The sequence below is a fragment of the Sapajus apella genome, unplaced genomic scaffold (genome assembly GCF_009761245.1).
Source record: "Sapajus apella isolate SASKATOON/1434 unplaced genomic scaffold, GSC_monkey_1.0 scaffold22, whole genome shotgun sequence".
NCBI lineage: Eukaryota > Metazoa > Chordata > Mammalia > Primates > Cebidae > Sapajus > Sapajus apella.
The window spans coordinates 18,919,766-18,935,489 of NW_022436962.1; the positions used below are offsets into that span (position 1 = coordinate 18,919,766).

At 37.2% G+C, this 15,724-nt stretch overlaps 1 protein-coding gene and 1 long non-coding RNA gene across 3 annotated transcripts in view; one reads left to right on the forward strand and one right to left on the reverse strand.

Moving 5' to 3' along the window:
- USH2A (usherin) overlaps positions 1-15,724 on the reverse strand; it is a 763,828-nt gene that overhangs the window by 428,698 nt on the left and 319,406 nt on the right. For both annotated transcript variants that reach the window (XM_032289234.1, XM_032289233.1), the window contains exons 23-28: positions 14,593-14,694; positions 12,607-12,786; positions 11,394-11,524; positions 6,772-7,045; positions 1,042-1,245; positions 834-914 (exon numbers count right to left, since the gene is read on the reverse strand). In XM_032289234.1, coding sequence (XP_032145125.1) covers positions 834-914; positions 1,042-1,245; positions 6,772-7,045; positions 11,394-11,524; positions 12,607-12,786; positions 14,593-14,694 — 972 coding nt within the window. The remainder of the gene's footprint in view (positions 1-833; positions 915-1,041; positions 1,246-6,771; positions 7,046-11,393; positions 11,525-12,606; positions 12,787-14,592; positions 14,695-15,724) is intronic.
- On the forward strand, positions 419-14,791 carry LOC116558939. Its single transcript, XR_004272242.1, has 3 exons — positions 419-553; positions 7,952-8,080; positions 14,596-14,791. It is a non-coding gene; the product is annotated as an uncharacterized LOC116558939 (long non-coding RNA).

Sequence of the window (15,724 nt, forward strand, 5' to 3'; positions counted from 1 at the left end):
CCCACTATTGATTAAGTATAAGAGAATACCTTGATGAAAATGCATCTTTAGACAAATTGTTACTTGCTGAAGAAACTTTCTTACAGAGATATAGGTGGCAATCATTTAGAGATGTGTTCAGTTTTCTGACAAATATTTGACCCCAAATGGTAGAATGCTATTGATTAACAAAACTCTTTGTGCTGAATGCTTTCCTGTGGTGGTATCATGGGAAAAGATTTTGTGGCCAAAGTACAAAACAAGTCAGTTGTCTGAAATTAGGTCTAATGTACACTGTCTCCTAGTTGGTTCTCTTTCAACTCAAAAAATATTAAACCCATCAGCAATTTCTCTCTTGGGAGAGTCATTCTAAGATTCTAATAGTCAACAACTGGGCAAACATCTGCAACCATGTCACAGACACACCTGATTCCAACCAGTTGCAGGTTTCAAATGTGCTTTCTACAAGAGTGTCAAGAAGGTGTCACCCCATCTAAGGATAATCCTAATCTCTGACCTCAGTTTCTTGGAATCTACACCATCTGTAAAGGTTACTTGTCCTTAGACATATTAGGTATGTGGGACTATTACAACCTTAAGACAACCTAAACTTTCCTTTCTTCTGCATCCTAAGAGGAAAGGATCAAGCCTGAGCAAATATTTAGTGAATTGTTGCCAAATCAAAAGCGCTTATCTACTAAGCATTTTAGCCACTGACATGTATTTTCAAACCAAGGCATGCTCTGTCAGAAGACTACAAAAATATTACCACTTTAGGGTAACAGTCCTTCCATTTGTTTACATGCACAAACACACGCATGTGTGTGTGCACATATGCATCCGAAGGTAAGTACCTGCTCCTTTCGTACGTCCTCGACTCCAATCACTATACACTGAGCCTCCTTCATGCGAGGCTGTCACCCGATACAGGTATTCTTAAATGGAAAGAAGAAGCAACAAGATTAAAATAATACTCATACAGACTAACAGGAGGCTGGCAGGGAGGGAAAGGGGGATGAATAGGAGACACGTAGCATTTAATTTGGAGGACCTCCACATTACCTGCAAAAGGCTGGAGACCACCCTCATAAACACTCTGCTCTTTTCCCTGGTAAACCAGGATGGAGTCATTTCCCCTGCAGTTAACAGCACTGTCAGTTGATAGGCATCCATCCAGATTGACTCTGACAGCACCGCTGGACACAGATGCCAAGTTAACGACAGCACCCCGTGTAAATTTAACATCCTTCATGCAACCACCGAAACCTAGCAAATAGTAAGGGATTAGTATCACATAAAGGGCTTGAGTCATTAATTACCAATCATTTTTGTCCTCTGCAGTACTACATTTTGAGGAAGGGTGGGGGGTTAGATACAGTGCTAGACTTTCAAGTCTTGTCTGGGAAATCTTTTATGCCTCCCACTTTTTAATCAAACTAATTTGTTGCAAAGAAATATAGTTCTGTTATTTGGAAAACACATTCGTGGATAATTACAATTTAAGTTTTGGTATGGAAATAGCATTTATTTTACCTCTTTAGATCCACATTTTCTAAATTCTGTTTCTTCCCATAAAATAAAATTTAGGCAACTTTGTATTATGGTAGGGAGATGGCCCCATGTCTCTTAATTCTGAAACATTAAGTTACTACATAAGTCAGTATTAAGTGCCAAAAAATAATATTTGAATTAGCATGATTATTCAATAAGCTCATTGGGAAAAAATACACTCTGAGAATTTTATGCAGAATAGCAGGAGAGAGAACATAATTTCAAAATATATTAGAATCCTGAAATATTGCCATGAATTGCATAATAATCACTTCAGAGGCATAGAATTTAGCCCAAGTTACATCAGCCTATGGAAGAGCTGTCACAGTGCTCTGTCATTTTTCACAGAGTTCCATAATCTTGAATATACAAAAGCGTTACCAGTTTTACATCCCCATTAGCATGACAGGGGCCAGCCTTCAGGGTTGGCAATAGCAACACCATGAGATTTCATGAATGTGTGCTCTACACAGGTGACTTTAGCACACCCACTGTGCGGTGCCATTCTGTGAAGTTTAAGAGAATGCGGATGAAATGAATTTAGAGTATTTGCTACTTTATTGTTAGACAGCAAACAAAAAAGTCATCCAGTCAGCCAGGGAATACAGTGTCTTTGAATTACATGCTATTTTGTGAAAACAGAGAGCTCAGTGAAGTCTGGCAGTACTCTGTGCAGAAAACTGCACGAAATTGGGACACACAGGACTGAGTTTGAGATGCTGTAGTGTGCATGTTCTTTCTCTTTGAACAAAACACTGTAAAGTTTGAAAGACCTCAAACACATGATCAGCTCTTTTCAAAATTAAAGCACAGCAACAGGAAATGGAAATAAAATATAATGCAATGCATAACAGTAAACTAAGTTAATAGTAACAATGACCATATTGTTCTCCTCAGCATTTATATGATGTCTTATTATGCCTTCTAACACATTAATGCAGTCTATTTCCTTTTAAATGTCTTTTGCTATTATCCACATTTCTTAGTCCCAACTGATCAATACTGAAAGTCTATCTTAAACACACAGTATACACTCAATAAGTGGGGCGAATTGAATTGAAAGCAATGAAGCTCAATATAAAATCATTTGCTGGAAAATTCAGAATCTGAGAATTTTAATTTCTTTACCAGCAGTGATTTTCTGATGGCACATAGCTGCATTATCTAAATTCTCTGTGCCCTAACTTCCCCACCAACAAACTGAGAACAGTGGAAGGGCAGGTTGGCAAACATGTTAAGTGCTGTTATAAGAAATGCCACATTATTTTTTGAAGGGCACACAGTTTTAGTTTTGCAGGATGAAAAGACTTCTTCAGAGGGATGATGGTGATGTCTGCAAAACAATGTGAATGTACCTAATACCACTAAACTGTACATTTAAAACTGGTTACAATGGTAAATTTTATGTTACATATATATTTACCATAATGTTTTAAAAATTAAAAATTTAGGCCTGACGTGGTGGCTCACGTCTGTAATCTCAGCACTTTGGGAGGCTGAGGAAGGTGGATCATGAGGTCAACAGATCGAGACCATCCTGGCCAATATAGTGAAACCCTGTCTCTACAAAAATAATACAAAAATTAGCTGGGCGTGGTGGCTTGCACCTGTAATCCCAGCTAGTCAGGAAGCTGAGTCAGAAGAATTGCTTGAACCCAGGAGGTAGAGGTTGCCGTGAGCCAAAATCACACCACTGAACTCCAGCCTGGTGACATAGCAAGACTCCCTCTCACAAAAAAAAAAAAGAAAAAAAAAATTAATTTGACAAAAAAGTGATAAAAATTCATTCACAAGATGAAAATTTCAATTTGAGAGAGCCTAGGGAGACAGACCTTCCTTCATTTTGGAGACGAAGAAAAAGGCCCAGAGAGTTATCAAATGAAGTTTGTAAGCACTAGTCCTCCTGAGCAAATAGTCCTCTGGCCTCAGGCCTTGGAGACAAAGCTACTGAGCTCTAGTGCAGGGTCCTTACAGTGCTCTTTCAGCGGCAATCAGAGAGTTCAGTTAAGTTAGTCCCATGCTTTTTTTTTTTTTTTTTTTTGAGACAGAGTTTCACTCATGTTACCCAGGGTGGAGTGCAATGGCGCGATCTCGGCTCACCGCAACCTCCGCCTCCTGGGTTCAGGCAATTCTCCTGCCTCAGCCTCCTGAGTAGCTGAGATTACAGGCACGCACCACCATGCCCAGCTAATTTTTTGTATTTTTAGTAGAGACAGGGTTTCACTATGTTGACCAGGATGGTCTCGATCTCTTGACCTCGTGATCCACCCGCCTCGGCCTCCCAAAGTGCTGGGATTACAGGCTTGAGCCACCGCGCCCGGCCTGTCCCATGCTTTTAACTCTGTACCACCGGAAATGCTCCCCAGCCACGTAAAACATTTGAATGGGATGTGAGGACAAGAACAGAAAGGGCATGTGAGAGGAGTGGAAATGCCTTCTTTTCTTACTCCCCTACCGTTGTGAGAATCCAAAAAAATCCCCAACCACACCATCACCCCTGGGCCTCTAAATGACTAAAAGGTGGCCCAGAGCTCTAGGGTGACAAATCAGAAAAACATTAGCCCTTCTTCTAGGGAAGGCAGTACTGCCACAGGGCTCTGGTTTGGCAAGGCCAGCTGGATTTCAGCCATGCCCCCTCTCCCCTGGCACCCCGCCCTGCCACCAGTTTCTCCCTGGTGAAGAAGGGGTTTGGGCAGAGCATCGTCTGTGAGACCACATGCCAGACCCAGTCATGTCCAACCTAGATGTAAGTGATACCCTCAGTGATCATTCTAAGAAGATAAACACCCATCATCTGAGCTGGCATATTTTCAGCAAATCACATTGCCCACCATTTCCAAAACAAAAAAGAAAACTGGCCTTGTATCTGATTCGGAGGAAGATTATAATGTTAGGGGATTAAAAAAATAGCACTACTATGACCACAGAATAGAGCTTCTGATGGAAAAAAAAGGTGCTAACTAAGAAGCACAGAAAAGGAACAAGGTTTTTAAGACAATTGATAGTGGGCTGAAAGAAATACATTAAATGAACATGACTTGTTTTAATTGCAATTGACTACATGCATGCTGCACCTCTGTATTGTGACTAGTCTTCCTGACCACCACATAAAACATGCAGTTATTTATATAGATCAGTGTCTCTTAAAGCATCGGAGTCAGGATCTTAGGGACAGGGGTCTCTAACATCTGTATTTTTGATAACCATTCCAGGTGATGGCAATATGTCTTCAATAGTAATAATAATAGCTAACTTTGACTTCTGTGTTTCAGCTACCATACATCAATTTTTTTCAGTGTTTTGAGAACCACTGATATGGATGATACTGCAATGATAAAAATTTAATATTACCCATAAATAAAATCGCTTCCAGTATCACATACTTTGTCATAGTGTGTAGTTAGAATTATTCCCTTTGGGTCTATGGTGATGTTTTAAACTTCTGTTATTATCTTACAATTTCAGTTTTAGCCGTGTCTTCAGGACCATCAGTAGTAACGGATTTGGGTGTCGTTCAAAGCACAAGGCTGTATGTGCAGGGCTTTTGTTTTTTGTTTATATTTTTCCCCCAAAAGCAAACAGGATTAAATAATCTCACTCGTACAAAGGGTTTTCAAGTTCTTTCTAACCTCAGAAACCTGAAAACCTAGAGAAGCTCTTACATGAATGTAATATTTTTAGCTGCTGTTACATCTTAAGTGCCTTGAAAATGTCATTACTGTCTTACACCCCAGTTATTCATTAACTCCTTACTACTACCCTTCTAAAAGTCTCCTAAGAGCTTGCCATATATTTTCTATTCAAAGGCATTTAAATCTTTATGTACTTACCAAATAGGCAAAGACTGCTTCATGAAAATTTTAACCATTCAGGGTACATAGATTTTGAAATACGTAAAGGACCTTTTCCACACATGGGAGGATGCTTGGTCACATGCTGGAAGTTACTGTGCTTTCCCCACTTTACAAAGGAGCATTGGCCAATGCCCATAAAAGAGAGTATTGATTGTAATAAGGAGAGTTGACTGTATACCAGGCTGCCTGAGAGAGACTTTGTGTCTTGCTATCTGCTTACTAGCCATGTGATCTTGGGAAAGTTACCTTCCTCTCTCTTCTTCAGTTTCCTCATCTGTAATGATGACATAAATAATAATGCCTAACACACCTGTTATGAATAGCTGACTACTTATTCTCATGTAAGCTCTCAGAACCATGCCTGCCACAAGAAATGATACACAGATATTGTTAGCCTTTTCAAATTAATTATTTCTCTAATCACATTCAAACTTCTATGAGTTACCTTCTTACCTAAGTTATAAGTAAAACACTTTTCCTTTTTCTTATGGTTAATAGCTGACATATAGATTTTGACAAGTATGTTTGGAAGTCAACCAAATACACCCCACATTCTTTTTTCCACATGAAAGCGCCACTGAAAACTATGGAGACAATTAGCATTTATGTCAAAGGGAAAAAAAGCAATGAATTGCACTGATACTTTTTCTTAGTTGTGCATACCAAATTTAACTTATTTTTTCATCTGTAAATACAAATAATGATCAGTATCCAGAAGAACCAGAACCATGTGTGTTTTCTGGAAAAATATATGAGGAAATACATTTATATGCATTATATATAATGATATATGTCATATATAATTATGTGCATATACACATATATCTCATATATAATTACATACCTCATATATAATTGCATTATATATTTAATATATGCATTATATATGGTATAATACATATATTACATAATGCATATTTTTATATGCAACTATATGCAATTATGTATAATTACGTATATGTTAATTACTAATTTTTCCATATAAATATATATTAGGGAAGCACCTCAGGTACCTTATTTATAATCAATCAACATATTTATTTTAATATTTATTCACTAAATAGTAATTAACATATATAATTACATATCACACACATAATTATATGTCACATTAATAATCGATAATATATATTAATTACTATTTACTCAGGACATATTGAAACAAATATGTTGATTATAAATGATGACACATTATTAAGGGTAACACACAAAGCCATTTGAAAAAAATGTTGTCATTAGTTTTTAGGGTTTAAATTTCTCCAGAAAAAGGGGTGCTGTTGGGTGCTTTTAGCCGGAGCCTATTGCTATTTTCTTGAAACACAGAACCACCAAAACCTGTTAGCACCAGGGCTGTATGGATTTGTGAATTCCTCCAGATGGAGTTTACCTTGTTCCAAACACAAATGTTGATAAGAGTTGCGTAGCTCCTGTGGGATTCCTCCCACATAAACGGGTGAATTCACCACCAGTGGCTGGGCGCCAGACTCTGATGCATGCTTCATCAGTCCATTCATACTTGCTGATATGAAAGAGCCTTCCTTTTTAACAATGACTTTATTCCACTTTCCATCACAATAGGATAGTTCCAGTAATAGATCCACTTGTGTAAAGGCAAGACTGGTATTTAACCGGAAGCTCAATATTCCACTTTTCAGTTCCATCTGTATTTTATATTAAAAAAGAAAGTAGGTATATAAAAAGGCTGCAGAAGGGCAGTTTGGGAGAAAGTACAAGGTCAATTTCTTTTTTTTTTTTCCACTTATTTATTTTATTGCATTTTAGGTTTTGGGGTACATGTGAAGAACATGCAAGATTGTTGCATAGGTACACACGCAGCAGTGTGATTTGCTGCCTTCCTCCCCATCACCTACATCTGACATCTCTCCCCTTGCTATCTCTCCCCAACTCCCCACCCCTCACCGTCCCTCCCCTATTTCTCCCCAACTGACCCCAGTATGTAGTGCTCCCCTCCCTGTGTCTATAGAAATGTTCCACTTTATCCTAAGCTTCTGCTTGGGAATATAGGAAATACTTTTCAAGCTTATAGTTGACATGAAGAATGTTGTATTGAGTCAAACAAATTTACCTAGTAATGATTATACGATGTGATGCAATGTTATATAGACCTAAGGTTTATTTTTGGTGCAACATACTTAAAAGACAAAACCTCATCATAAGTGACTGAATGACTGAAAAGGACAGAACAGTTTGAACTGTGACTCTTTTTGAATTTTTAGAAAATGAGAAAATACTACTTCATATATCAATTTAATTTTGGGGAAATATGACAAGACAATAAGAAAATGAAATGTCAAGCTTGATTAAGCTTATTTTAACTGGCTAGTGAACTCAATTTCAAATTTGTAAGACATATTTTGATTCATTATTTCAGTTTTATTCTAAATCTCTAACATAATTTCTTCTATGTGTATTCTATTAGATTACTGTTGCATTTTCTAATATGAACATATTTCTCCCAAATTTTCATGGTAAAACATAAGTTCATACGTTTTCCTTCAAAATGTCTCATGATCATTATTTTACCTAGTATATTTTTACTTCATGAGAAACCATATCAGTGGCCACAGGATATGTAAAATCTTGAGATCAACTGTGTCAAGTAAAACAAATTAAATCATACCAGGTATAAACTATGAATTTTTCCATAAAAGTATCACCTTCAGGAAGGATCTCAGGTAAGCACTTGTTCATTTGTCTATCCATTTATTCAATAAATATCGAGCCTCTTACCATGTGCCCTATGCCTGCTGCTCTAAGGTAAACACTGCTCCTAAGAGTCATACTGTCTAGCAGCAGAGGCAAACATGTGGGGCAATACTACAACCAAGACAGGAAAAAGGTAAAATGAAAGCCTTTTGCTCCCTGGAAGTTGGGAAAGGTTTAAAGTAAGGTTGCAGAAAGTATTTAAGATTCATGGAGGGTCACCCAAGGAGGGAGACTAATATGCAAGAAATGAGAACATTAGGTTTAGAGAAAGGCACTAAGTTAGGTAAGACAAAGGGAGGTGGGAAGTGGGAGGTGAGGTAGTGTCTTGCCAGCTATGTAGAAGCCAGATTTTAAAGGCCTTTCAGTGATAGGAGAGTCTCATATGGAAAGAATGTTTGCTGTCTGACATCAAAACCCATATTCTTTCCACTATTACCTTGCACTAAAAGTTTACCCTACCAGACATAAGCAGTACATACTGAAAACAAAATTTCGACTAGAATTCAGGAAATGCATTAGGAAATCCATATATTTGTGAAAACATGTTGAGAGCCATTAAAATAAGGATAATGATGATGCTGATGATAGGGAAGACTCGATCTAAGAAGTATTTGTAAAAGTAACTCATTAGGACCTGGTAAAAAGGTAAATGTGTTCGATGAATGAAAAAGAAGTTAAGAACACCCCTCATCTTTTTTGGGTAACTACGAGGGTGTTTTGCCATCATCATGATATGAAAAGCATTTAAAGAAAGGCTGAGTGTTGTTCTTCACAAGGGGAAGGGGTGAGTTTATTTTAGATACATTGAGTTTGAAATGCCTATAAAACATCCGGATGACACTCTTTTTGAGGAAGTCAAACATAAAGATACTCAGTTTGGTTATGGCCCAGTAAAATGGAGAAAATACATGACAAAATAAATAAGATTATCCAGTGAGTATAAAAAGACTGAGAGAAAAGGGAAAAGAATAACATCCTCAGCAAGACCAATGTTTTAAGGGGACAGCATAATAGAAATAGTTATTTTAAGTGACAATGATCTCCTTGACGAAGCTAAGAGAACTTAATGAAATCAGAAGAAACTAGTATGTTGGCAAATCAGTATGGAAGAATAAGAAAGAACAGAGATTGACAGAGAAAGAACAAATAAGAAACAAAAAATTGTTGGACTAGGAAATGCAGGGATCATTGACCACTTTAGAAAAGTGATTTTGTAGGAGGGTGCAGTAGTGGTAGGAACCTAATGGACATTCGTTTTAGGGACCAAAGTGAGATGAAAAAGTGGCAATAACAAAACTAACCACTTTGAATGCACTTGACCATGAAGGTAAGGAAATGTACAGCAGGGGAGGCTTCACAGGCAAAAGAAAAATACTAAGAGGCCAGGTGAGGTGCCTCATGCCTGTAATCCCAGCACTTTGGGAAGCCTAGGTGGGTGGATCACAAGGTCAGCAGGTCCAGACCATCCTGGCTAACATGTGAAACCCTGTCTCTACTAAAAATAGAAAAAATTAGCTGGACGTGGTGGCACATGCAGAGGTGCCATCATAGGTCACTGCAGCCTTGGACTCCCCAGCTTCAGCAATCCACCTGCCTCAGCTTCCGAAGTAGCTGGAACTAGCCACAGTGCCTGGCTATTTTTTTATTTTTATTTTTGTAGAGAGAGGGTTTCACTATGTTGCCAAGGCTTGCCTCGAACTACTGGCCTCAAGCTATCCTATAATCCCAGGCCTCCTGTAATCCAAGGTCTAAAAATGCTGGGATTACAGGAGCAAGCCACTGCACCCAGCCTTAATTTTTCCTTTTTTTTTTAGTAAAAGTTACATAGGTTAATTTTATTATTTAATACAGTAAAAAAGCAATGAATGGAAGAAAGTGGAGAGTGGAAGGGTGGCATAGCAGTGTAGACCTCCAGTGCAGGCATAGGGTCCTCAAGAGGAGGAGCCAAATGGTAAACATTTGTATCCTTCACAGTGCATGCAAATGTAGATGACTCAACAATGCTCAGTGAAGGTTACCACAGCAGAGCTCATTCACATGTTCACTCATTCATTCATTCACCAATATTGATTAACATAATAATTGATAAGGCTTAGGCACCGAGGATACAATTATAAAGAAGAGAACCAAGGTCCTTGGATTCATAGAGATTACGTTCAGAGAAAGAAGCCAACAATTCCCAAGGTGACAAATAAATATTTAAAGAAGCGGAAATTTTAATAAATACTATGAAGAGATAGGTTTCCATTTCCCTTCTTAGCAATGTTGGCATTGTATGTACTAGGAATGTAAAAGTCATTGCATTGAACGTATCTTGGAATCTTAATTCACCAAGACTTGGATTTAATTGTCTATTTGCCTAGAAATCAAGAATCTAAGGGTAAGATTTGCATATTTTTCTCCTGTTTCTATGCTAGTTATTTAAAATAACTTTTTAAAATTAACATTTTTTTATAACAGATTTAACAGTAGTATCAGACTAATGATTACAGACAAGTAAAAGCAGTTACAGCTGCCTATTGTATTTAGAAAAATGTATAAAAATGTTTATAGCCGTCTTATTCATTGTAGTAAAAATGGGAACAACCAATACATCGATAAGAGAAGAAATATACTACACATCCATGAAAATGTATAGCTATGTGGACACATAAATGACTCAGAAACAATGTTGAATGCTAAATATAGAGTATAAAACCAATTTTATAAATTTCAAAAGCAAGAATTTTTAGGCATTCATATAAGTGTTCAAACTATAAAATGCATGTGAATAATAAATATAAAATTCTGATTACATATTACATCTGAAAGGAGTTGGAAACAGGATAGGAAAGACTTTTATAGAGAGACAAAAAACGATAATATTTTAGTTATCAGGTATAGTGATAGGTTCGGGAGTGTTCACTATATTACCATACTTGATTATACGCCATATGAAAAATATATAATATATATTTTTTGAAACCCATATCAAAAGATAATGAGGGAAAAGGTGTTTTCCATATATTAAGATACTAAACTGGATTTTCTTAATTCATTTTATCTAGTCTGTTTTCTTAAAATTATAATTTTTACAGTTGTCATTTAAAAAAATTTCTAGGATTATAAAATAAAAAATGTTTCACAGGCCTTCAAAATTAAAAATGACTTTGGGGAAAAAAATGAAAACAAATGTGAATTTGTAAAGGAACCCCAGTTGAGTGTAATGCCAACACACGGTTTGTTTATTTTAAAGTTGGGTCTGATATTTTAAAGTAATTTTAATCAAATTAATTCACTCACAGCAAGAAAATCAGGTCCATCTTTGTTGTAAATGAAAAGAAGCAATCCATTTAATTGGTCAGTTCTGAACTTCAAGGAAATCTCAAAGTTCATTCCACCATGAAACACATGTGGATGAAGTTCCAGGAACCCTTTAAAGATAAAAATATGTATACATTAGCATGTGTAATACAATACTACCCACATTCTAAGGGTGCTGTGAAACTTTTGGACACATTCTACCATTGAGTATGTCTCACAAAAGAAGATGCAAATCAATGTTAAGAAATCCCTTTTGTAATTGTACAGAAGTGGCAGAAAGACCTTGATATATTAACGCTTTTTAAGAGGAAGAAATCTGCTCTCTAAATCATGTATTGTCTGTACTATGTAAGATTATTACTGTTTCAAATAAATATTAACAAGAAGTAGTTTGCATTGACTGAAAGAAACTCAGAATGACATTGATGAAAGCAGAACAATAAAAGGTGGGCAGATTTTATTATTAATGTCATATGCCTTTCTGTACTGAAGGCAGTTTAAGCAACATAATAATCAACGAACTTAGCTATAAATGTAGAAGGTGGAGATGGGCTTTTAGTTGAAGAACAAGCTGCCATTATCCCTCTCCCCTTCCCCCTGGTGGAAGTCTCTGCTCTGGCTAGGCAGAGACTCAGTGTGTGTGAGTCAGGGGTAAACTACAGACACTTACACCTCCCCTTTTATTGTAACCTTTTGAGCAGTGGCAGGGATGGTGGTTCTAGTCGCCAGCTCTGTCTCAATGGCCTATGTACCTCATTACCTCGCCGAAAATTAACTTTTTAAAAACATTGTTCTTCTATATAATGAGATAAATAAGTATTTGTGGATTCACCTAACAAACAAAACTCCTTTGAAACATCTTTCTAAGTGCATTCTAAGTACACATCTCTAACTGTATTCTAATTTCCAAACAACCGACTTGCAAATGGACATTGGTGAAGCTAACATATGTAAATCAGGAATTGCATGGGCTACCAGAGATATTATACATGGGTGTATACTTATGAGTCTTATAATTTATATTGCATATTCAGACGTTGAGAATAAATTCGTGTGCACCATTGGAATAACCAGATATTTCTGGGATACTAGGTTTGTATGAGGTCAAGTTAATCAAACATGAGAGATTAAATTATACCAAGGATAGAACATAGATTCTAAGTGAACACGCATGTCTCTTCTAGAGCATTACCTGCTCCTAGGAACTGAGCTCCCTCATTTAATGAAGCAGGGCATCCCTCCCAGCTGTTATACACGTTGATTTGTTCTTCAGAGCTCTGCCAATCCAGAGGTTCCCAAATAGCCGACGGACTGTAATTCTTCATAAAATGTACATCCTTGAGACAGCCCACAAAACCCTTTTGGATTATCTCTGCAGGAGTTTATAGATATCAAGAAATATGTATTTTGAAAAATTATTCCCAAGCAATTAATTTTATGTGCCATTAAAATCAAAGAAATAGGCACTAGCTCTCACTACCTATTTACTGCAAGCCTCTTAGTGATTCATGTAAACACCACACCATCAGCTATAGTAAATGACAGCAGTTATAATGTTTAGCACTGGTTCAAACCCATCATATCTACAGAAACAGATGTTCATGCAGAAACCTTGGTTTTGCAGTAGCAAGAATATTGCCTTTTCAACTAACCCAGAAAATTCATCTGCCACTGGCCTCCAAAAGAAAATACTATAACTTTAAAAGTCAGGTTTGAAGGGAGTGTTTCTATTTAATACATAGTTTACAGTTTTGATTCCTCATCTATGAACTAGTATGTTACCAAAGTAAATTGATAATTTGGTTTCATGTTTCTGGAAATGTATATAGTGTTGATCTTGAATGTGGAACTCTCCAGGCCAGGTAGATGTGGGGTTTATAAATACAACGAATAGGGTGATAACAGAAGGTTGAGAGAGAAAATGTGAAAATGAGAGAATTAGAGAAAAAGCAAGAAAAAAATCAAAAGGAGTGGAGGGCGCACTGAGGTTGAATTTCACATACCCATCTCCTTTCCTATGGGGGCAAAGCTTAGTTTTCAGCTTTGAGTTTATGAGAGTTTTTTTAAGGCCAATTTACATAGACAAAATAAAATTTTTTATTCATAATGCAGATGTGTCCTCTGCAGGAAAAGTACTTAATGTCAGGGTATTCTCTCTTTCTAGTACCTGAAAATATTTCCCAGAAGGGCAAAAACCTAAAACAAAGGGGTGTGTGTGTGTGTTTTAGAGGGATTTCTCTATCAGCCTCAAGTAGTTGAATGGAAACCCTCTCTAATCTAGACATTTCCAAAGAGGTAACTATAATCAGCCTTGAGGATTCAATTATATCCCTTTCCTAAATTTGCTGAACACTTTCTATTCCTTTTGATCTTCATCAGGATTCCCTGAAGACTACAACCCATGAACAAATTATACTTATCTGGGTCCTAGCTTATTTGCAATATTTATGTAGTTATATTTTAACTTCCTGGGAGAGACTTGGGAGGCACCCTGTGATTCTTAATGAGGGCTTGGGAAACAATCCTAGAATTATTAGCATTGCGTTTGAAGGGTGATTTTTTTTCCTACCTAAGGTTAATTCCATTCATGTTCGTTTTAATTAGTTTCATTTTAGAATATGTTCTTGTGCTCTTGTTCTAAAAATATGAGAATCACTTTGTCTGTAGCTCAATTATAGCTCTTACAGCATTAGGTTGGAATTATCTGTTTATACACCTGTGACCTCTATTGTGATAAAGACCACATTTTATTCATTTATGAATATCTAGGGATTGGTTTAGTGCCTGTCACAGAGTATTCAGGGAATGTTCCTCACCCTATTTAGAGTATAAATCAAGCTTGTAGCTTTCCGTTTCCGTGTTGTTTACATTCAATTTAAAATCTTAGAAAAAACTATGCATAAGTCCTAAAATAACATACCTTTGACTGAAATTATTATAATTCATTTCAGCAAAAGTTTTAATGAATTCCTTTTACATATCGAGAACTGGGTACTAATAATAAAAATACAAGTCATATGGAATACATGGTTCCTTTAAAAAGAGGAAATTTTTGGCACATTGATATAGAAAATATAGCATGAGGTAGAACATAACACTTATTCTTACTTTAAAATAATGTAAACTGATCCTATTCTAAGTTTGGATGACAACACATAATATTCCTTACTAAACTTACCAGAATCCTTCCTAAGGATGGTGTAACTTTGAGGCAGCCCTCCCAGAAACACTCCTGTGTTATCTCCAATAACGGTACTACCATTCAGCGTGGCAGAGGAACCTAGAGAAACGGAGATAAGAAATATACCTTCACCAGGATACACCATTTGTACTAACTCAGCAAATAATAAAATTCTTCAGCAGCCTTCGGGATACCATTCTCTTGGTTCTCCTCTCTCCTCATTGCCTGTTCATTATTGGTCTTCACTGGTTCTTCCTCAGCATCCCAGCATCACGATGTCAGAATGATCCAAACCACCTCTCTCTCAGACCTCTTCCTTTCTCTATCTATACGGACCCTCTAAGTAGTCTAGAGGGATGAATAGTACATTGAGTTCCAATATAAACTACCAGGGCCAAAGGCCACAGGGAGCCTGGTTCTCTGACTGTGTGGCATAACATGGAAATCCCTGTTCCTATTTTGAATGCCCACCTTCTTTGAGACGAGGGACAAAGTTATTTGTGTTTATTTTTCCAGGCCCCAATCCACTTCAATGAGCCCTACTTATATCGGTTCCCTTGGTTTTCAGTATCGTCCTTTGCTGGCAGCTCCAACTTAGGAACTCAGGCTTGTTTCTTGAGCAGCCTGCCTGCTGTCTCCCCATGGATGTCTCAGAAATCTCAGCCTTAACATGTTCACAGCTGAACTTTGAACGTCTCTCTCCAAACTTGCTTCTCCCACGTGGTGCACTCTCTGGTTTTGGCAGCTACATTCCTCCAGTTGCCTGAGACCCAAACCTGCCAGGCTTGCTCTACATTAGGGGCCGGCAAACTCTGTCAAAGGCCAGATAGTGTCTCTGTAGACTATTCAGACTCAAGCAGCCATAGATAATACATCAATGAATGGGTGTAGCTATGCTCCAATAAACTTTATAAAAACAGGCGTGAGCTAGATTTAGCCCATGGGTGATAGTGTATCAGCCCCTGTTTTACCTCAATCTCATCATCAAATCCTGTTAATTTGACACTCACAGTATAACCAAAATCTGAACACTTCCTATTATATCCACAATTGCCTCTCTGGTTCAGGTCTCCATGACTTCTTATCTGAATTCTTACAGAGGTTATTGCAGAAGCCTGCTAACTGATCT